This window comes from Camelus dromedarius, chromosome 30 (assembly GCF_036321535.1).
Source record: "Camelus dromedarius isolate mCamDro1 chromosome 30, mCamDro1.pat, whole genome shotgun sequence".
In the NCBI taxonomy this organism is placed as follows: Eukaryota; Metazoa; Chordata; class Mammalia; order Artiodactyla; family Camelidae; genus Camelus; species Camelus dromedarius.
This window is the reverse complement of record NC_087465.1, coordinates 10,860,621-10,883,177: the sequence shown is the minus strand read 5'-3', so window position 1 is coordinate 10,883,177 and position 22,557 is coordinate 10,860,621. Positions and strand designations below refer to the sequence as shown.

At 38.8% G+C, this 22,557-nt stretch overlaps 1 protein-coding gene across 1 annotated transcript in view; it reads right to left on the bottom strand.

Annotated features, from left to right (window-relative positions):
- C30H8orf34 (chromosome 30 C8orf34 homolog) overlaps positions 1–22,557 on the bottom strand; it is a 237,919-nt gene that overhangs the window by 81,698 nt on the left and 133,664 nt on the right. The window contains 1 exon segment of the mRNA XM_064480859.1: positions 15,569–15,704. Within this exon segment, the coding sequence (XP_064336929.1) occupies positions 15,569–15,704 (136 nt within the window).

Here is a 22,557-nt window from a genome sequence, read left to right as displayed (position 1 = left end):
ATCGCTACGATTAATATTAATGCAGACATACAACTCTTATTTCACCTGGGTTTATTAATCAAATCAGTTCATGTTATTGCTTACTAAATTTGTCAGCAAAAAAAATTAGCTTGGGACGATGGCTGGGTTTGTTTAATGTCTCATGAAGTTTTTGTGGGTAATCTAAATATAGTTGTTAAAAACAAGTAAATGAAATGAAATTGATCTAAGTAGGATACAAAAATTTTAGGTGAACTTTTCAAATAGTTTTCCCAAATCTTTTAGTAAACTGGAACCTCAAAATTTTAATACATTGAGTCAAATGATGAGTTAAATTCACTGAATATCCAAATGATTTCCCAGTAAGATAAAACATGAAAACACTAATTACTAAACACAGCTTTATCCACTTTTGGTTTTCTTTAACAGAATTAAAAATATTTGGGTCTATTAGTAAACATCTTTTATGTCACATTGAGAAATTGTCTATTAGAAAGCATATGTTTCTAGAATTTATAAAAAGTATTTATAGATTTGCCAAGCCACCAAATGCTAATATAAAAAATGGTTTGTAAGTGTTTCCTCCTCTATTTTCATTAAAAATAAGGCTTTTAAGGATTAAAAATTCTAAAATATGTAATAAAAGCCACTAAAAGTAATAAGGGAAACATCCCTATATGCCAGAAAAAGGCCGTAAAAGGTATATGAGAGAGGAAGCTTGGAAAAAGAATTTTACATGTGACCAAGCTAGCTAAAATTAAGTAAGTTAAAAATAAGTTTTAATATCAAAAGTAATCTGGTACAAAATTAGAATTTGGTTGTCTCTCTGTTTAAAAAACCAAGTAATTCTGAACTATTGGTCTGCTCTTCAGAATAGATTGTGAAGTGTTTCGTTACCTTTTCAAGTAATCTGCTTAGACAAAACACGAATCTTGTGTCTCGTCAAAATAATTACCTATGTTCCTTGTTGTTTTTATCAGGCCTTGGATTACTTAAGAAAACTGAGTCTCCTCTACTAAAAGAGCTAAGTTTTAGTTAAAATTATTAAACTTTCTGTATTTACCTGCAAAATCTTTGTCACCAAGGTTAAATGGATAACTGTTTCAGAATGACCTTATGATCCTATTTGACCAAATGTTTTATAACCTTTTGTTATTATTGACAAACTTCCCAAAATTGAATTCTAAATTAGTATTTTTTGACCTTGAACTGATTTTGAAATTTTCCAGAAGCTCCTGGGGCATCTCTAAAGATTCGTTCTCTCTCCTTGTACAAAGGAAGAGATTAAACAAATCAGACTTATTTCATATGGTAACTTACATTGAAAGCATTGTCAAATGAGAAGTAATACTAATCCTTTAGGTTGTGTCTAAATAGGTATATATTATAAGCATTCCACAAATTCTGTAAGCTTCCTCGAAATCTGATATGTCCTGATATGATATCATCAGGCATAATTCCATTTATTATCTTAAAATGTACATCACAAATTAGCAAATTTCCTTGTCAACTGCATTATAATGAACTCTCATCAGATTTTTAACCATAACCATTTTAAGTCTTTTGTCATCTATAGTTATTGTTTTACTGAGATGCTTTCGCAAAAGTGTTCTTACAAAAGTGCTTCATCTTCAAGAAGATTCATGGAAAGGGCTTTTGATATAGGTTTCTGGTAACTTTAAGATTATAAAACTTATCTGGGTAAGAATTTCCAGAACTAATAAAAAAAAAATCCTGATTCAAGCAGAACAAGAATTTATAATGTAGAACTGAATGAACAGAGGAGATGATGTTGGTTCCTTAATGTTTTGAGTTTCCAGACTTAAAGTTTTTCTCTTAACCTATCTATGACTTACAGCAATTTGATAAAATATACCTTTGTAAAAAAGAAGAAACATTTACTTTTTCTCCTTACTTGACCCTCCAAAATTTGGAAACCCTCAAGTATTCTTTTCTTGGCAATATAATAATTATAATAATTATAGTTAGTTATTCACATAAGTTCAGTAAAAATCTGTTCTCCTTGTAACAGGACAATTAGAATCACTGTCTGTATTACCAAGGCTTTGGCTGGAATATCATACTTGAGAGAGAGAGATTCATAGACTCAGATATGACCACACAGCTTTACGGAACTGCTTGGACTTTGGCGTGGCTTCCTGACCTCAAGAAGTTTTTAAGAGTTCAATCTGGGACTCCTTAAAATCATTATTCTTGCTGCACTTATGCAAATAATTAGGCCAAGTTTAACGCAAATAAGTCAGTTTTACCATGATTATCTTTAATGAAAATGGGGGCAATTGTAGAAAAAATTATGGTTTTTTTTTACACCTTTATCTGTATTATATTCTAATCCTGTTGTCCTTGAGATTTTGTTATATATCTAGACTGGACTGGATCCTGAATTTTTCTAGTTTCCTCAAATATCTGCCTACAAATCTTCAAACTATTTCAATCTCTAAGAACAAAGACTGCCCTTGAATTTTCTTGGAAGGGACAATACCAGGTCATGTTCACTACCCAGATGGCAGCCAAACTACAGGGACCTAAACCTTGGATACACATCTCACAGATGAAAAAGGCTCCACTTAACATCTGGCTCTTTGCAAACACTGGGGACCTCCAAATTAAACAGCCTAGGAAGAGAAGTGGCTGCCATCAGAGTAGACTGCTTTGGCCTAAGATGCCAAATCTAGATTTCATACTTTAACTAAATACGAAACACTTTCTCCTTTTTCTTTCCTTTACTCTGGCATTGACCTGGAAAGATAATGCCCCCATCTGTATCTCGAGGACATTGCTAATGGGAGTAAGCTTTCAGGCTGCTGGATTTGTCATCAAAAAAACCCCTCTGATTTGTCCATGATGTTAGAGACCCCTTGGTCCATTTCCTTATCTGCAGTTAACATCCCAAACTTGGGAAGCTCTGTATTCATGCTTTATGCAAAGAAAGGGACACAAGGCAAGGTTAATCAGAATAAAACTTCCTATGTGGTCTCCAGTCTTAAAATTTACTGGCCTCCACAGCTGTCATCTTTCCAGTTCTGAGCCACAGATTCAAATAGTAATTACTAGGAGGCATTCTGATTCAGAATTCACTTCTTTTGACAGGACCCTACTTGCCTGATCATCCTGCTGAATCCACTGTTAAGAAAATAGATGCCGAACAAAGATCCTTAGAAGCTCTGGCCAAAGATTGTTGTTCTTGATAATAGGATAGTCCATGATTATCCTTTAGCTGAGCAAGGGGGTGTCTGCTGTAGCCACACCACCTGCTCTACCCGGACTGACACTTCTGAAGAAGTTGAAACTCAGTTACACAAGATCACTGACCAAGCAACTTGACTTAAAAAGGTGACTCCTTCATCAGGGTCTTTCTTTGACTTATTTGATTCTGATTGGTTTGGTTCTTGGGACCATGATTCCAGAGTGTACCCCAACCACTGGGAATGATCCTTTTTATTGTAATCATAGAAATCTCCCTGGTGTGCTGTAGTCTCTCAAAAGCTTTAAATGCATGTTCACGGCCACTAACCACCAAGCCAATGATCTCCATAATAGCAGAATAGGAACAACAGAATGACAGACTTAGAGATTGTGAACCTGAAGCTGTACCCTGTGAATACCACAGGGACTAAGCAGAAACATCATAACCTACGGACACCACACAAAGGACAGACAAAGCTGCGGGAACTTCAGAGCAGCAGCTGAGAGTGGCACTGCTGCTTTACGTTTTTAGCACATCTCTCAGTTAAGCCGAGATTCTGATCAAAAGAGAGGAACTGTTTAAAAGGATCAACAAGCCCCAAAGTCTCTTGTGCTAAAGTCCAGGACACCCAACCTAAACTTAATACCTAACTTAATTTCCATTTCAACCTCCTCTACAGTGTAATCTTAACCAGTCAGTCTGGAATTTTCTAGTTGGCACCAATGTGATAATCTGCCACATAGCTCCTCTCCATCCCTAAAGGAAAATGAGGTAATCTGCTTTCTCTTTCTCCCTTCCCCCTCCCACCTATAAAAGCCTTCCTCCATTACGTACAGCTCCTCCAAGCTGTTTTCCATTTGCTGGATGGAATGCTGTTTAAATCATGAATTGTTCAATAAAGCCAATTAGATCTTTAAAATTTACTCAGTTGAATTTTTATTATTTAACATCAGGAAATTGTGGAGACAAGACAGAAAGGAGAGCTTCTGACCAGGAAGGACAGGAGCCTACTCTCCATCGTCATAATGGTGCCCAAGCAGCCAGCTCTAATCCTGTACCTGGGGGAATGACCGCTGAGTGAACAGCGTAAGGAAGGCTATCAAGCTCCTATTATCTGTCTTCAACAAGGGAAAGCATCTTTCTCACTTCTCTGGAAAACCAGAAACCCAGGCCAGAGTTGGGAGCACAAGCCCTGAATCCTTGGAAACTCTAAAAGAACCCACTGATACACTGAGGAACCCAACTGTTCGGACTGGAAGAACTGGCTCAGCAAGCGGTAGACGCACGGATTCAAGCTCAGTTCTGAGCTCAGTTCATAGCTCAGAAAGATGGACACAATATTGTCTTAGTCCATCTGGGCTGCTGGGACAGAACACCGCTGACTGGGTGGCTTATGACCAACAGAAATGCCTTCCTCACAGTCCTGGAAGGTCTGCCCACCGGGTCATCTCGCCCAGTCTCTTACTCCACACAGACTAGATGGTTATTTAGCAGCTTCTTGGGTAGTTCGAGCAACAGCGCGCTCACACCTGAGGGACTCAGACCTTCCCACTTTCCACCACTCCGACTGTCCCACTGTCCTTTCTTTTCAAGTGAAGCCTGTGTGTCCTTCAGCTTAGTGCCAGTGCTGCTTTGTGGAGCAACAAAAATAAGTATATTTTTTCTTCCATGGGATTGACCTTCAAATATGCATAGCTGCATTTATTCTTTTCCAATAAAAACCTCCTTAAATCCTCCTATTTTTTGAACCATTGAGCTGAGGAAAATTTTATAATTCTCCTGTGTTAGACGACCTGGTAGTTAGACTCAAAGACAATTTTTAATACAGGTTCAAAGAACACATCTTTAAGACTAAATAAGTAGCTGTATATTGACATGTAGGAAAAAAAAAACTGATGTCTTTTACACAAGTTTATGCTTTAAATTAAGAGGGTTGATTTTAAATTAAAAGGATTTTCCTTGATTATCTCTTTAATATTGGCACTATTATTTTCTTTACTTTCTGAGCTTTCGATGATTTCTAAATTACTAGATGAATGCCACCAGAAATGTCTGCTTTGCTAAATGTGTTGTGTCAGAGAGGCATTTTATTTCCTCCTCTGATTTTGTTTACTGAATTAAAGCGGTCAAATAGACTTGATGTTTTTATGACGCCTCTTTCAAAGTGTGCTGGTTAGTTGTGACATAGGGTTCAGGTCCCTTCATCCTAAGCAGAAGCGTTTACCCTGGGCAGTTTTCTTTTTAGCTATCTACTAATCCTCTAGTGACCAGAAAATTGGCTTAAATATAAACACCTATTCATCTGTTAGGATAATTGACTAAAATGTTGGTGTACAATATTTTTCATTAATAAAAATGACTTAAAATTGATACAGAATATTGACAATTGGGCAGGTTTTGAATCACAGTCATTGATGTATCTATCACATCTAGCCTAAGAGACTGCAGCCTAGATGAGGTTTTATTTTTTCTTTAGTTATTTCCATGGTTCCTTGCACAAAGTGGAGACTCAAAAATAATCTGATTGAAAGTGACCAAGTTGCTGTAAGCAGCAGTAGCTGCTGCTGGACTTAACTAAGCACAAAAATCTAGTACAGAAGAGAAAAAAAAATACAGAATCACTGAGATAATAATTGAACTCCCGGCATTAATTTTCTGTTCAACAAGTCATTTCCTAAAACTAAAATTAAAGGTTTAGAAATAAGGGAAGAAATATCAATTTTGGGCAGCTTTGGATCTTGCTTGATTCGACTCATTTTAAAAAGAGAAAGTAACAAGTATTTCCATGAAGTTTTTACTTTTAAGGCACAAAGTCATTTGGTAAACATTAAGAAATAGTTATATTTTGATGGGCCAAAGGGATACAAGTTGTTGAGTTTGTTATCTTTTACCTGTATACTTAAATAAGCCAACAAGGCTTTTAAAAAATAGGGAGGTGTTCTTTTATTTTATCATTCGCAAACAAAATCAATCATATGCTGGCTCTGAAAGAAGGCTTTTTATCTCCTATGATAACGATCACGATCAGTTTTGTGAGTTCTCTTCTTTTGCTGTTAGAATTATCCTTTCTACAGGCAAAAACAAATCTTTAAACAAATAAGCAGTAAGTTAGCATAATTTATAGTGATATAGTAAACCATCTCATAAATAATGGGTGTATTTTGTTTCGATTTGCTTTAAAATTTTATTAAAACTTAATTTTTAGAAACAGTTTAAGGTTCACAGTAAAACTGAGAGGAAGGTGCCGAGATGTCCCATGACCCACCTCTCCCCAAAAATGTGTAGCCTCCCCCATTACCAACATCTCCCACCAGAGTGCCATTTGTTACAACTGATGAAGCAGCACCGATGTATTACAATCACCCAACGTCCATAGTTTACATTAGGGTTCACTCTTGGTGCTGTGGATTCCATGGGGTTGGGCATATATTCATCATAATGGTATTTGTACTGCTTTATCATCCTCTGTGCTTTGTCTATCCATCTCTTTTGACCCACTCTTCCTCTGGCAACCACTGATCTTTTTATTGTCTCCACAGTTTTGTCTTTTCCAGAATGTCATATAATTGTAATCATACGTTTAGCCTTTTCAGATTGGTTTCTTTCACTTAGTAACACGCATTTAAGTTTCATCCATGTCTTTTTATGGCTTGATAGTTCATTTACTTTCAAACAGTGAATAATAGTGCATTGTCTGCATGTACCCACAGTTTATTTATCCACTCACCTACTGAAGGACATGTTCGTTGCTTCATTTGGGTAAACACCAACGAGAATGGTTCCTGGATCCCATGGTAAAAGTCTGTTTAGTTTTGTAAGAAAGCAACAAATTATCTGTAAAGTGGCTATACGGTTTTGCATTCTCAACAGCAGTGACTGGGAGTTCCTGTTGCTCCACATTCTCATCAGCATTTGGTGTTCAGAGTTCTAGACTCCGGGTATTTTAATAGGTGCGTATGGTGTATCATCTGCATTTGCATTTCCCTGATGACACGTGATGTGGAACATCTTTTCACATGCTTATCTGCCATCTGTATATCTTCTTTGGTGACGTGTCTGTTCAGGTCTTTGGCCCATTTTTAAATTAAGTGGTTAGAGTTTTTATTGTTGAGATTTGACAGTTCTTTGTGTGTTTTGGTAACAGTCCTTTACCAAATATGTCTTTGAAGTTAGTTTCTCCCAGTCTGTGGCTCGTCTTCTCATTTTCTTGACATTGTGCTTCTCAGAGCAGAAGTCTTGAGTTTTAATGAAGTTCTGCTTATCAGTTATGTTTTTTCATGTCTTTGGTCCTGTATCTAAAAAGGCATCACCGCACTCCAGGTCACCTAGGTTTCCTGCTAGGTTACCTTCTAGGGGTTTTACAGTTTTGCATTTCTTATTTAGATCCGTAATTCCATTTTAAGTTAACTTTTGTGAAACATGTAAGGTCTGTGCCTAGATTCATCTTTCTGCATGTGAATGTCCAGTTGTGAATGCTATAGCTTTTTGTAAATATAAAATATGAGTTTTCAGTAAAATGTATTGCAATTAAAATGTGTGATAAATGCAAACAGCACTGTATTTTATAAATGCCTCTAGAAAATTCAGATAATATGGAAATTGAGTATTTAGAAGCATTGTCATGAAAACTTTTTGAGGTCTGGTCTACAAGCATCATAGCTTTGGATCATAGGTATGAGATAAGCCTGAAAATGTTACATCCAAAAGCAAGGAAGTTTTTACAAATGAAGTTTTGGTTTTGAGACAGTGTCACAATAATTCATCGTGGAAGGAATAATCTTTTCAACAAATGGCACTAGGGCAAACTGGGCATCCACATGCAAAAGAATAAAATTACATTTCTACTTCATACCATATATAAAAATTAACTCAAAATGCACGACAAATCTTACTGTAAGAGCCAAAACTATAATCACTTACAAGAAAACATAGGTGTAAATCTTTGTGACCTTAAATTAGGCAATTGTGTCTTAGGTATGACATCAAATGCCTACATAACATTAGAAAAAAGTAGGTAAGTTGGACTTCATAAAAATTGAAAACACTTGTGCTTCAAAATACACCACTAAAAAAGTGAAATTACATCCCTCAGAATGGGAGAAAGCAGCCTACCACTAGGGAACGGGACAGCATACCGCCCGGATAAAGCCAGTGTTGTGGGTGGCCGTAGGCTTTCCCCAAAAGGACTCTTCTATAAATCAAACATACTACATTAGACCCAGAAAGTCTATAAAGGGAAAGGAGGTTTCCCTGATTGAAGACCATAGCAGTCCTGACAAACTAAATGAAGATGCTGAAAAAACAACCTCAGGTATTCTGGTATGAGTTGGAAAAACCAGTACCCTAGTACTGACCGTGGGATCCACAAACATCTTTCTGGCTGTCTTTCAAGGTTGCTGCTGCTTAGTGAAGATGACTACAAGGTCATCTTGCCCTTCCTCTTCCTGCTGTCCTTCAAGTGTCTCTTAACATCACAATCTTGGAAAGAGTTTACACGGTGGATAGATGGATGGATGGATGGATAGATGAATAAAATAAATATACAGATGGGTACACCCATAGAGACAGGAATCATGAAAAAAATTATGAGAAAAGTCTCCATAATCAAAATACTTTTGTATTTAGTTTAAAATCGACCAAAATTACCCACAATATTTTACTCCCTAAACCCTAGTCATGTTTTCATAGACTTTTAATTTGATACTCCTTTTGTTTTTTTGACCACATAATGTGACTTTCCCGGATTTCAAATGTATATTTAACTCCTTTTGAAATGTATATTTTAATCTTAAAATAGACTTTTTTTATTTTCTCAGAGTAGACTGTATGTACACTTGAAACTAAGCTAGCTGCTCCAGTCTGCTATAAACCCAGGAGCAGAAAATTTTAGACCCATGTTACCCCCATGTTACGGAAACTGAAGCTTAGAGAGGTTTCCCAAAAGCTGTTTCCCAAAGCTGTTCAGTGGGCGAGCTGAGATTCCAACCCTGATCTCTATTGCTCCAAAGCCCCAGCTCTTTGTCACATAAATAGAAAATAGCTTTTGAGATTATATATGTTTGAGAGAACGTGTGTGTGTGTGTGTGTCTGCATCCAAGCCCTCTCTCCCCTGTGAATCACAAAACAACTACTAAAAGAAGTGGGGATGGGGAGGATCTTGTATGAATTTACAAATAAAAGAAAGACTGTGAAGTTCATGTGTTTAGAACTGAGATGAAGTAGTCCCCAGTTTCTGGCTGGTGTGTGTTGCTCTCAGTTCTTCCTTCGTGCAGATCTTGAATGAACAATGAAAGCCACAAATCAGTCTTTCCAGGAGTGTGGGCTGTCCTGACAGCAACAGCCCTGATAAGACAACAATCACACCTGGCATAACCCAGCCATTTTACTGAGCTTTAGTTTTCCTATAGCACTGTCACCATCTGACATTTTGGGTTGCACTCATTATTTCCATATCTGTTTCTAGCCAGAAATTAAATTCCTAGTGGTCAAGGGTGTTAATTTTCATTTTCAGAGTTTATCACGGCACTTGACACAGAATGAGTCTTCCGTTTTGGTTCAAATTAAATATTTCTGTCACTTACAACGTGGCAGTAGGTGGTGCATTGTATTCATCACTCAAATGGGACCTTCTAATTTTCTAGGTGTAGGAAGTCAATTTTCTGGAAAATTGTTAACCTAAAACAAGTGATAGAAGTCCCTTTTTGGCCTTATCCACTTTCCTTTATGTTAGCTTTGCTCACCTTTCCTTATAAAAATAGTTGCAGGAAAAAAAAGAAAAAATGCATGGGAAAGTGAAACAGTACATAATATATGATTAATAACATAGGTTTTCTCAAGTCAACTAGTAAACCCTAATATAGATAGTTTGAAATTCGCTCACATTTACGAGGACTGACATTCACCTTTTCTTCAGCATGCTGTCTGTCACCCATGATAATCTGCTTCTGCTTTATCAACTTATAGCGAAACTCAACACTTTACTGTCATGATGTTTAGGAGGAATGATGAACAATTTTTGGTAGTGACATGAAGCAAGTCAGTTAAAAATCAGCAGGCTATCTGGAAACAAATTTCTCCTAACGTTCTCAGGCTGTAGTTTCTGAGCCAGTATCACTGTATGTTCCCTATAATCCAATTTCTTTTAAAATGGCTTTCGGGTCCTTTTTTGTGCACTATTGATGTTAAGCATGAATGAACGCAAACACTTGCACCATCAAAAACAAATAGCATCTTACCACCCGGAATGCCCTGGCAGGAGTCCACAAAAACAAGATTTAACTCCTCAGAATGGCACTGGGTAGACAGAATTAATGGGTGGTCTTTCCAGAAAAATGGCTTATAAACTCCACTGAAATAGTAATTCGGTGCCTTGGTATCAGCAATTGTCTGCTTGCTATCGGTATTTTAACTGTTTTCTTAAAAAGAAAATTCAGGATATTTAATAGAGAAATTTATTTTGAAACTCACAACTTTGCAAACCACTATTTTTAAAACCACGAAAGTTTTGCTGATAATTACTGATAATTTGCATTACTGACCTACTGACATTTTACTTTTTAATTGATATGACTTAGTGTGACTCCCAGGCAACAAATTAAACTTGTTTGGCTCACACCATTCAAGGATTTTTGGCTGTCAGCGTGAAATCTTCTAAAAGTCAAATCAAGACACTTAATGAATATTTTAAAAATCTACCTCGTAATGCAAAACCCCAGCAATTACAGGGACACTGCTATATCCTACACAGGAAAATTCTTCATTAACTTAAAATTGTTTTTTTTTATAATGGCTTCTTTCCCTTATGATCTGAGGGGAAAATTGAGATATTCAGGGTTAGAATCTTTGTACATTTTGGTGGTCAGATATCTATTAACTATACATTTTCCCTCCTGCCAAACGATGTCATCTCTTTGTTTAAATCACACACATTGTAGCAATGCCCACGTCAGATTTAGGTCACCAAGAGCTATGGGAGTACTATTACCCTGGAATAATTTTCCAGCTTGCGAACACAAGCTTTCTACCATCTGCACTTTTTAAACCATGTGTGAAATATTAAAAAATGTGGGGGGAAATGGAATCTTTTTATTACTTATAACTATTCTAATCCATAAACTTTTTGATATTCTAACTATTTTCGTCACTTTCTTGCACATAGAACTTTACAGAGTAATTTCATGTAGGCTGAATTCCTCTTTCTCTGATCTCTTGAAAAGTAGAAGTCCTTCTGGTGGTCATGTAAATCTTACATCCCTCAGTCATTCTCAACAGAATGTCTTAGTCTCAATCTTGTTACAGGTCACGCCTTCCATCAGGTTCCGGACGGGAAGGGCTGTGAAACTGCGTACCCTTGGCTTGCTAAGACCAGTGATAGTCTGGACATATCATATGCAAACCCAGTTCTAGGTACCGTGACCCCACTGGCAGCTCATGAGCGGTGTGGTATGTGAAAAAGAGACTGAGGAAAATGACAATTCAAAGAGAAGGCTCCACGTCTTTACACTAAGTTGATCATTGATAGGTTCTTTGCAAAAATTCTGAACATCATTTGACTCTCTACTCACATGGACTTTCTACCGAGGTTGCTGATAATATCTGGGGGCTACAGTATTATTTCAAGGTTACAACACATCCATTAAGCTTACTCATTATATTTTGCCCTTCCAATTTTGAGGGAAAAATTTATGTCTTGACCTTAAAATTCTAAGAAACAAACAAACAGACAAATAAAAATGCCGCCACCTTATGACGTTTTATTGAACACAGAAATCCTAGAAGATGGACCATAGTTTTGTCCCCAGTCAGAAGCCTAAAGCAGGAGAAAATTTCTGAGAGTCAGAAAAATGAGGCTCTTTTTTTCTTCAATATCTGAGTACTTTAATGTGGTCCCTTCTAAAAGACGGGGAAAAAATCTCAATTTTAAACTGCCTAAGTCGTTACATGGTCATTATCCCAGTGAGTGGGAGAAAGAGAAGAGGAACCCCGTTTCCAGAGAGCCTCGCACTGGGAACACTTTGCCAGCTGCCTCTGCACACCTTTCCCTGCCCAGCCTTCCCTGCCCTTCCAGGGTATCTCCAGGATCAAGTGAACTCCATTTCACAGATGAGGGCTCAGATTTTCTGAATATTTGCATACTTTTTCCAAGATGACACACTAGGTAATTTAAAGAGTAATTTAAAAACCATCTATTTGTCAGACTTCAAAGGAGGTTGTCTTTCTAATCTACTTTTACTGTAAATTCTTGAAAGATGTTGGTAAGTACGTGATATAACTTAACATTAAATATCCTGAACTTTCATATCCGTTAGTGTCACACTGTCTCCAGTCCAGGGAGAGCTGGAGTTAAAACCTGATCCCAGGCCCCAAATCCCGTGCCTGAGCTTCCTCTCTGAAGCCTGTATTCCTTCCGTTACCTTCCAGGCCGGGTGCCAGTCCCCCAAAGAAAGCAGTGGGAATGCGCTCAGTCCTCTAGATGCAGCGCTCATTTTCCCCCTGCTGGTCCAGTCTGCAGCGCTAAGTTTCTGACCAACGCACTCACTCGGAGTTCTGGTCACTCTGAGACTGCAGCCTGCCTCCCCACGACCCGGCACCCAGAGAGTGCAGGAGCTGCCTCTTCTGGGCACCAGATTCTTCTCCCAGTGCCTGGCTGGGTTCCTCAGCCTGGATTCCTCCAGCCCCGAAGCCCTGCTTATCTTTGGAGTCCAGTGTTTCTACAAATCGGAGGTCACAAACAAGGGCCTGCAGGCTTCAGACAGGTGGTGGGAATGCGTGAAACTGGAACGACAGCCCGAGGGGAACTGGAGCATCTGGGCTGAAGGGACTGGACAGGGCAATTCTGCTGTGCAGCTCTTGGGGAATGTGGGCCCGCCACTATCACGTGTATGAGTTTTTAAGAGAAGATCCCCATTTTTGTTTAAAATTAATTACTAATCCAGGTGGTATTTTTAAATATTATGTGGACACAAAAGAGGGCACTATCCACAGTCCTCCAGTTTGTGACTTCTGCCTCAGATGACTGCTCAGTCCTGGCTTAAAAAGTCTAATTCTCACAGTCTTAAGAGCCTTACTTGTAAGGCTTACTTACTTACTGGAAGGGTTGAAACAGCAAGACAAATTGATGCTTGACATCTAACTACGGAGAACTGATAACTTCATCCATCGATGCATTACAGAAGTAGTCCACCCTAAGGATTGCTGGGAGACTGTTCTCCACGTCTCTAGTGTTTCTACATGTCTTGTGAGCAGAGACGCCGACAGCCTTTCTTTCCGACAATCTGTTCAGAGACGTCTGTATAGCAGACAGCCTTGGAAGGTAGGTATGGGGTCCTGTCTAGAGCAACGCTAACACCCCACTGTAAAATATTCAGGTTTCCTAAACTCAGGGTTCCTTCGTGTACCTCAACCTGCTGCCCTTTGTCTGTCATTCCCTGAGATTGTGGCTGGGAGGACCAGTGAAAATGCTAATACTGACAACTGTTATTGTCGAGAGTCTGAAGTCCTTGGTCTTCGACCCAGGAGTTTCATGTCTTTTGTCAGAATCTATAAAACAGCGGCAGACTGCAAGGTGTCAGGCTGCCAATAGGGTAAAGTCTCAGGTTTCTCATTGTTTTTGACAACCGGCAGTAGTTCTTCCACTCTGCACTCCGGCTCCAGCAGCTAATCTAACACCCACAGCCTCGTGCCTTCTACCATGCTTCTCCCATTGATTTCCCTCAATTAATCTTACTTTTGAAAATACAATATTGCCTTATTCTCCATCAAAACAATCATGAACTCCAATATTTATATCTCTTTTTAGCTTTTTCTATCCATCTATCATCATTTCTATTTAAGCTTCCAGCTTCACCTTCAGACAGTAGCTTGATGCTTAGCAATAAAACAAAATGACTGATCGGGCAGACTGTCAGGCTGCACTGCCTGGGTCTGAAACTGCGTTTTGTCACTTACTGGCTGTGTTACTTCGGTAGCACAGCAAGAATGCAACAAATGTAACTGATCATTATTCAACTGAATATACAAAAACTTCAGTTAAGTGTTCACCTTAAATGCACGTGGTTTGTAATTTATAATCTAATTTATCATTGGGAAGTTGAATGATAAATAGATTAGGGCTATGAACGGGCTTGGTCCTTTCCCAGTTGAAATCCTCAATAGTTCAGTAAAGCATATTGTTTCATTTGGATTTCCTTTTGAAAGAAACAAAAACACCTCATATCCCAACCTTCTACAAGTAATACAAAGGACCAAGCACCAGCCACTCTCCAGTCAAATTGTAAATGACAAATTTACTAGAAAGTTTTTTTAAACTGCCAAACCACCGCTCCACAGACGGCCTTGTACACCCAGGATGCCTGTCATCACATAAGTATTAGCAGTTTTCTTCACAGCCCTCATCAAAAAATCAATTCACCCAACTTTCATTTGTCTGAAGTAATGTTTCCATTGGTGTTTTCTCTGTGCTGTGGCATTTCTCTTGATCATCTCAAATAATATCCCCTAATTTTCTGAGAGGTATCCTTTTTACTTTTCTAAGCCTCTGACAATTAAAGTAAAAATTACAAAGGGGTAAAGGCAAGGAAAAGCTTCAAAAATCTGATTTGATTTTCCTACACTTCCCCCCTTCCCTATTTCCAAGCCGCTAATCCCCTCTCAAACAGTACAATAGAACAGCCAGACATAAAGAAAAGGAGATAAAACTGGCCAGCTAGTACATTGTTCTTGCTAATCTGCACCATTTACATAAGGGTTAGAAGGCTTGTTTTATCATTTAAACAGGCTTAAAAGCCTCTTTGCAAATGAAATTTCGTTCCTACAAAAGAATGAATTCTAGCTACTTGGTGAGTTTCTGCTAGACCAGCACTGGGAGCTGACTTGGCAGTAACTTAAGCTACTTCTTTGGCCACAGACAGTACATGCAAAGATTGCTTCCAGCTGCCAAAACTGAAAAGCTTCAAGCTGATTAAATTCTTTCCGGGAGGTGAACAGGATGAGGAGCAGGTTAAGAGGCCAATAATATCAGATCTTAAACTGTACCTGGGCAAACTGTCCTTCATGCACGTGCTATGGACTTTTAGAGCCCCTTGAATCTTCCTTTGAAAGGGACCAGAAGGGCAGATGGCAAATGAAATTCAGAGGCAGAGACTTAAATAGTCTCCTACTGTGAAGTAAAGACAATCTAAATTCTTTGATTCATTGTTGGTCTGGGTGGCACTGGGCACATGGATAAACTGTACGACTAACTCCCTTGCCAATGTGAGCACAAAAGATAACCAGAAGGAAAAGGCTTCCTTAACACAGAGGAGTACACACCCTTTGCATCAAAATCTTAGATGTAAAAACTCAAGGTCATACTTCATGTCATATACCTATCATTTGTTTTACCTGGCACACCTTGAACAGATGTTCAGCGTGACTTTGGCCTGAGGTTCAGAAGAGTGAGTAGCTCGACCTTGGTTAAATTTGCTCCCAGAAGGTACCAGGGTAGTTACTCCCTCCATTCTTAGATCATCAAGATCCTCTGTAAGAACACAAACAATTGCAGAGAAAAAAGTTAACTCAGAATTAAGGAGAAAAGTCCATGTTTTCAGGCATCTACCAGGAGTTTGCTAAGCAAAATGCTGTATTTTCACTTTGCAAAAATCTTACCTAATGCATCAATTACTTTTCAAATCATTTCTAGATGGAGTTGGAGAAAGTTATATGAGAAGATTTACAGGAGCAAAATGGTAAGAGGTTGAATCTGTAGGCACAGTGGGCAGACCATGTACTTCTGTTGTAACCATCCCCAGACCACAATCTCTGCAGCAATTGGCTCAAAATGGTCAAGACTCGGTCAATGACTGCCGGCTTCCAATTAGAACAGATCATAGGAAGATAAATATGCTCCCAAATCCATCACACAAAATCATTCACTTCTAATTAGCCTGCCTTCAGCTCTCCCATCCAACAGCCTCCAATCAGAATATACCTGAAGCCTTCTCTTCTTTTTCACTCTAAACCTTTCCCTTTTGTCTTCACCTGGGGAGGACAACAGTATACCTGGATGGTCATGGCCCAGGTGAAGCCCCCTCCTATCTTCCTCAGGTCCTCATCAACACCGAAAAGGTCTAAGCGTCTCTTGTGATTGAGTCCTCATACAATATGTACATGAGCTCCTGCTTTATTCAGAGAATAAGGAATCTTGTAAAAAGGATTCGGTTTACTTGCTCTCAGCGTTAGTAAGAGAGGGACATAACTTTTCAAAAGATAAATTATAATTCTGCCAAAACATAATCTATGATTGAGGTTGTAACCTATACAAGGGAAATCACTCTATCCTGATAAGGCTGCAGACGATCCAAACATCCTAGACCTCTCACAAACGATGGAGAGGATTTCTAGGTTCAACTGTGTTAAAAACAAGACAACAGGCCCATAACGAGGTTGCTTATGCTAAGCCCCTTGTCACTAAACTGAGACCTAATTACAGCTTACGTTCTCCCAGAAATGGAATCTTACACCAGTCAGTCAGGAATCACCTGATCAGTGCTAGTGAGTTAGTCTGCCATCCCCTAAAGGAAAGTGACCTTACCACAACCAATCTGCTTTTTGCTGGTGTAACTTTCTGTTCCCACTCCCTTCTGTCTGTAAATGTCTTGCATTTTGTACAGCAACTCGGTGCTCCTTTCTATTTGCTAGATTGGATGCTGCCCGATTCATGAATCATTTACTCAGTTGAATTGTGTTTTTAACAACTGAATAGTGCAAACAAGTGTCACCAGTTCCTGGGATTGTGGCTAGTCTGTTATAAACAGGCCTTCTGTTATCTGAAGACTTGTCAACAGACTCCTTCCATAGGCATCCTCAACAAAAATCCTTTTGTCTACTTACACGTGAGCAATCTGGGCACGCTGTTGGAGTTTTAACTTAACTTCATGGGAGTCGTAAAACTCATGCCCTTGACCTGGCTGTAGAGGCAGATTCCCCTCCTTGTAGGGCAAAAGCCACCACTTCAAAAGCTCAGTGCTTCTGCTGCACTAGTTATAAGCCTCCCTCTCTTTCTCCTGGTTTCTCATGCAGCACAGACATTCCTACTGCCTGAGAACACGCACCACGTCTCAGCTAGTTAATTACGCTCCCGTCAGATTCCGCCAGGCGCTCCCTCACACTACCATTCTCCACTGAACACCCTGGTAGGCCCCTCTCCTGCCCCTACCCGGGGAAAGGAACCTTACAATTTTCTGAGCTCAGTTACAGAACTTGCTATACCTCATTCAGTGTTTTTAAGGATTTCCACTTAAAATTCTGACCTAATATTATTTGTTGATAAACCATACCTCAAAACTTGAACTGGAGTAGAATATGCTAACAGCAATTTAAGCTTGCTTTTAGAATACAATGCTCTATATGAGGGAAAAATCAGCCGATATGGCAAAACCACTGTACTTCCTTGAGCTTGTCAACTAGCCAAAGACCACAGACATGCTTTAAAACAAATAAAAATAAAAATAAATTACTTTGGGATGTTTTGGAAACAAAGGGTCAACTCTGCTGGAACCCTCATCAAAAACAGACAAGACATTTAACACACTTTTAGATGACCTCCTACTTTATAGAGGCTCATGAGGAAAAGAGATAATATGGAAGTTAAAAGAAATACTCCAGTGATCATTTTGCCAAACAAGCAGCCTCAATGAAGGTTTTGATCCTATCAAAACTCTTAAAGGATGAATCCTTAAAGGTATTCAAAGAAACCATTACAAAATATCAATATTTAGCCCCTCATTCTGAAAAACAAAATGGAGAAAAAATGGTTCTAGCTTCAGTCGGATCATCTCTGGTGCTCCCAAGACAGCTGCTTGGTGGCACTAGATGGTTTGAAAAGGATATTAGCTAAATTTCTCCAGGAAACTACTCATCCTAGTATAGATAAATTGCTTACTATCTTAAATCATCTTGGCTGGGAAAACTTTATTAACAAGACAGCTGAGGTTGACAAGTCATGTGGACTTGTCAACAGCCTAATTCTAGAAAAACTGTAAATGTGGGAAATGGCCAGGAACCAAAGCTTCAAAGGCCCTTTGAACACCTTAATGTATTTTATACAGCTTCCACTTTTCATGAAATATAAATGTATTTTAGTTATTGAATGTCTATATAATTTCAAGATGAGCTTAAATGTCTCTTTGCCAAAAAGCTACAGTCTTCACAGTTGTGAAAATCTGGTAAATTTTGTGTTTCCAATCTTGGGAATATAAACTTATATCAAGTGACCAAGGTACACACGTCACAAAAAAACATTATTTAAAATACTCTGTAAGGTATTATCCTTTACTCAGAAATCACACTGCTTTTATCACCTAGAAACTTCTGAAGGGTGAAAAGAATCAATGACATCTTGAAATGAAATGAAATTAACAAAACTTTCAGAAACATTTGAGCTCTCGGCCAAAGGTACTCCCACCCACGTATGGTCCATTCCCTCAAGAACACATTGTTTATTTCCCTGTAAACTGCTAACTGGAAGGACCAAGTGCTTCAGGATTTTACCTATGATATTATACTCTGCCCTGATGCACACAGACATTGGAAAATATTGCAAGAGATTCATATCCAGTTCTATCACTAACAGGTTAAGGTTGTGTTCAAACATCTTAAACACCTTCTTCATGATATTCAACTATAAGATTTCACCTACTGGGAGATAAATCAGAGAAACATTGCTCTTGAACCTCAGTGGAAGGGATTCCATCAGATACTGTAGACAACAAATACAGAAGTAAAGCTTCCTGAAGTAAATCCTTGGGTTCACGTTTCCCAACTAAAGAAACAATCCAGAATCAACAAAACTGGAATCCTGCTCTAATAGGGGACCTCAGAACGAAGATTCTCTAGAAGTAGCTGATCTTCACAGTAGACAGGTGACCCAAGATCCTCAGAAGAATCTAGTGACCTTGGATAGTGGACAACTGCACAAAATATTGGATCAAAATCCCAGCCTAATTATCATTTTGTTTTTTATCTGCTAACTTACAATCATTCTTCTAATTTCTGTAGACCCCTGGTTATCACCTACTCATAATGGCCCTTATTTTATTCCCTTCTTACTAAAATTGTTAGGTCAGAGCACAATAATTCTAATGCCAATTTCACACTTCCCAAACAGTAACCTTCAAGCTTACTGATTACTGGATAAGCCATTCCTCACCAGATGCCGCCCATGATAAAAACCTAGGGATAATTCCAGCCTCAACAAATAAGATAAAAGGGAATTACAGCCAGTGGCATTTTCTTTTGTATCTACATGGGCAAATGGCCTTAAACAAATCAGCCTGTGACTTTGCCAGTGTTGCTCTCTCATAGAAAAAGAAAAAAAAATTACAATCAATTAGACTCTAGGTAATTCTAAGTTTGAATTTAGAATTTCTTAAGATGATGGATGGACAAATTACTCACTATCTGGAAGAGACGAATATAGATACTAATGTGTAAACCACCTAATGTAAGGCTTTGCTTTCAACTTCATGCCACAAACAATTTATTTTTAGGATACCTATGTATTCCGACCAGATACTACTTCCTCTGCAACCAGGATGGCTAGTTTTGCTTGTCTCATTCTAATATTTCATGCATTTTAGAAATAGTATCCCAAAACTTATCTGTGCCAGACACCTTAATTCTACAGATCATCAAAGCAGGATAGTACAATTCAGATGCGAACTCCAAAACAAGGTTACCTTTGATTATTCATGCACTTTACCTGGGGGAGTTACTGATTTATTACATATGCAAACAATCAAAGCAGTGTTTCCAATCATAGGAATCATACAAACAAAAGGCATAAGACACGTATCATTTTAATTCTGCCAGAAGTTATAAATAATATCATTTCTACCTAAGACGGAACATAGATCAGTCTCAATTCCTTGGCAAGAGTGGTGATGGACAATCTAGACTTCTTGTTCACTAGTCTTGATAGTATCTGCAATTGCTAATATTTTTTGCCGTACTTGGCTCAATGAAACAGGTAAGGTAGAAAAGGCTATTTATCACTTAAAGGACAAAGCTACTTGGCTCTCTAAGGTGAATCTTTATGAGCTGTGGGATTGTTCTCTTGGCCTTGGTTGGATAATTCAGGTTCTTGGTTTTGAAGCATCTTGCATGGACTTTTAATTGTGCTTGTTTTTGTCACAGTGGTCATGACGCCAGTCCACTGAACTCTACCCAGAGTCTTAGACACTCTTAGACAGCCGCTCTCTCGTCAGATGATCACTGTGATAATACAACATTGAAAAGATTAAGAAGCTCCTGTGATACAACTAACCATGGAGACAGGTGAACAGTCATTGAACAGTGAAGATGTGGATTTCTGGTCTTGTGTTTTGGCCAACTTCCAGCAAGGAAGAGAATGGCTAAAAGAGGGGACTGAGAGACTGAATATACAAAAAGACAATGGAAAGATCATACATGACATTAGAACACTGACTGACCCACAACGTCTGATAGAAACAGTGAAGCCAAATCACGACCTCCGTAGCAGCTGGCCCAAAACATTCAGGACTTGGTTAACAGAGGCCAGATTCCCTCCTCTTGCCCAACTCAGAACTGAGCAGAGATAGCCAAATCTGTTCCCCAAGCTACACACAGAAGGTTATCTGCTTCCGGTAAGCCTGCCTCCAGTTTCCTCGTGCCAACAACTTCCAAGGAGAACATACCTCAAAAGCCTTCCTTTTTTTTTTTTTTTCCTCACATTATAAAGCTTTCCACTTCCCTACCTTTGGGTCTCTGTCAAACGCAAGTGGATGGTGGCTGACTCCTCTGCTATAAAAAGCTCTGAATAAATAGCCTTTGCTTATTCCCATTTTGATGGCCTTCCTTTATTTCCACAAATGGCAACCTTCAGTTATCTAAAGGTCTGTCATACAGAAGAGATATCAGAGTTCCCCAGAAGCTCCAGGGAAAGAATGGGTCTAAGGAGAGGGAAAAACATTTCTGAGTCAACATAACAACCTTCCAACATTTATAGCTTTTCAAAGGTATATTGCACAGCGCTGTGTGGGAGATGTGAGCATCCCATCCCTGGAAGTGTTTAATGCAGAGGCTGGATAATCACGGTAGATGATTTAGAATTCTGCAGAAGCATTGTACTAAATATCTCTCCGGCTTAATCCAAATCTAAGCTTCTCTCAAACATTGTCATTACAATTCTATGATGGATTGAGGGTATATCAGATACTGTTTAAAAAAGGAAATTGAATGTTTAAAAGAAAATTATTTGTTTAAATGAAGCAGCAATCTTTGGGTAGCTATATTGTTATAAATTAGACCTGAAAGTTGCTTCCTCAATTTTATTTTTGGAGCCTTAAAGCACACCACACTGACTTATTAATGAGGTGAGTACTGAGTTATACTTCATATTGACATGAAGACATGATGTGGTTTATTCTGGGTTAGGGAGCCCAGACACGACAGCCACCTTTTACCTTTAAGGACATGTTCAAAGGCCAAAACCCTCCATGATCTAGCTGCCTCTATATCACTCCTCTACTAGTATGGACCTTCATGGTAATTATCTAAGTATTTGTAGATTGCTTGACATATGCAGAGAAAGTAACAGAGCATGGACTTTGTGACTGCATTCTGACGAACAGTGAGAATTCCACGCCAGAATTCGCCTTTGGCTTGCAGATTGAAGGAGTGCATTTCATAAGGCTTTTTGAAGACTGCCTAGTCACGCCTCCTCATCTGCGTATCATCCCCACCCCCCTTTTTTTTCAGCTTAGAATAATTATCACAATATGGGAGAAAAAAAAAAAAAGAATCCTACACTAAGAAGCCTGCTGGAATTCACTGGCAGGTGCACTGGGGACTTCAGGTGCTACACCTGCAGCTACCTCAGCAACTTAGGAGAGGCCTTGCTCTAAAAGCTATTCATTCTTCTTCACCAGCGTTCATTCTGTCAAGCAAGGTCACTAGTAACTGCCGAGTACTTGCAAAGCTCTAAAGGGTGACACAACTGTAAAGAATCTGGTGGTGACAATTCAAGATGGCGGCATAGGAAGACCCTGAATCCACCTCCTTCCATGGAAACAACAAACCTACAACTACATATGGAGTGATACCCTCTGAACGGAATCTGAAAACTGGATGATGAGCATCTCCACAACAAAGGGTAAAAGGACAGCACTGAGATGGGCAGGAGAGGCAGAGACACACTCTCACCAAGGAAAACACCACATCCCAGCTGCAGGGATCCACAATCAGGAGGAATCGCAATAAACGGTGCTGGGAAAACCAGACACCCACATGCAAAAAGTGTAACTGGGCCATTGTATTACATCATACACAAAAATTAACTCTAAATGATCAAAGACTTGAATGTGAAACAAGGA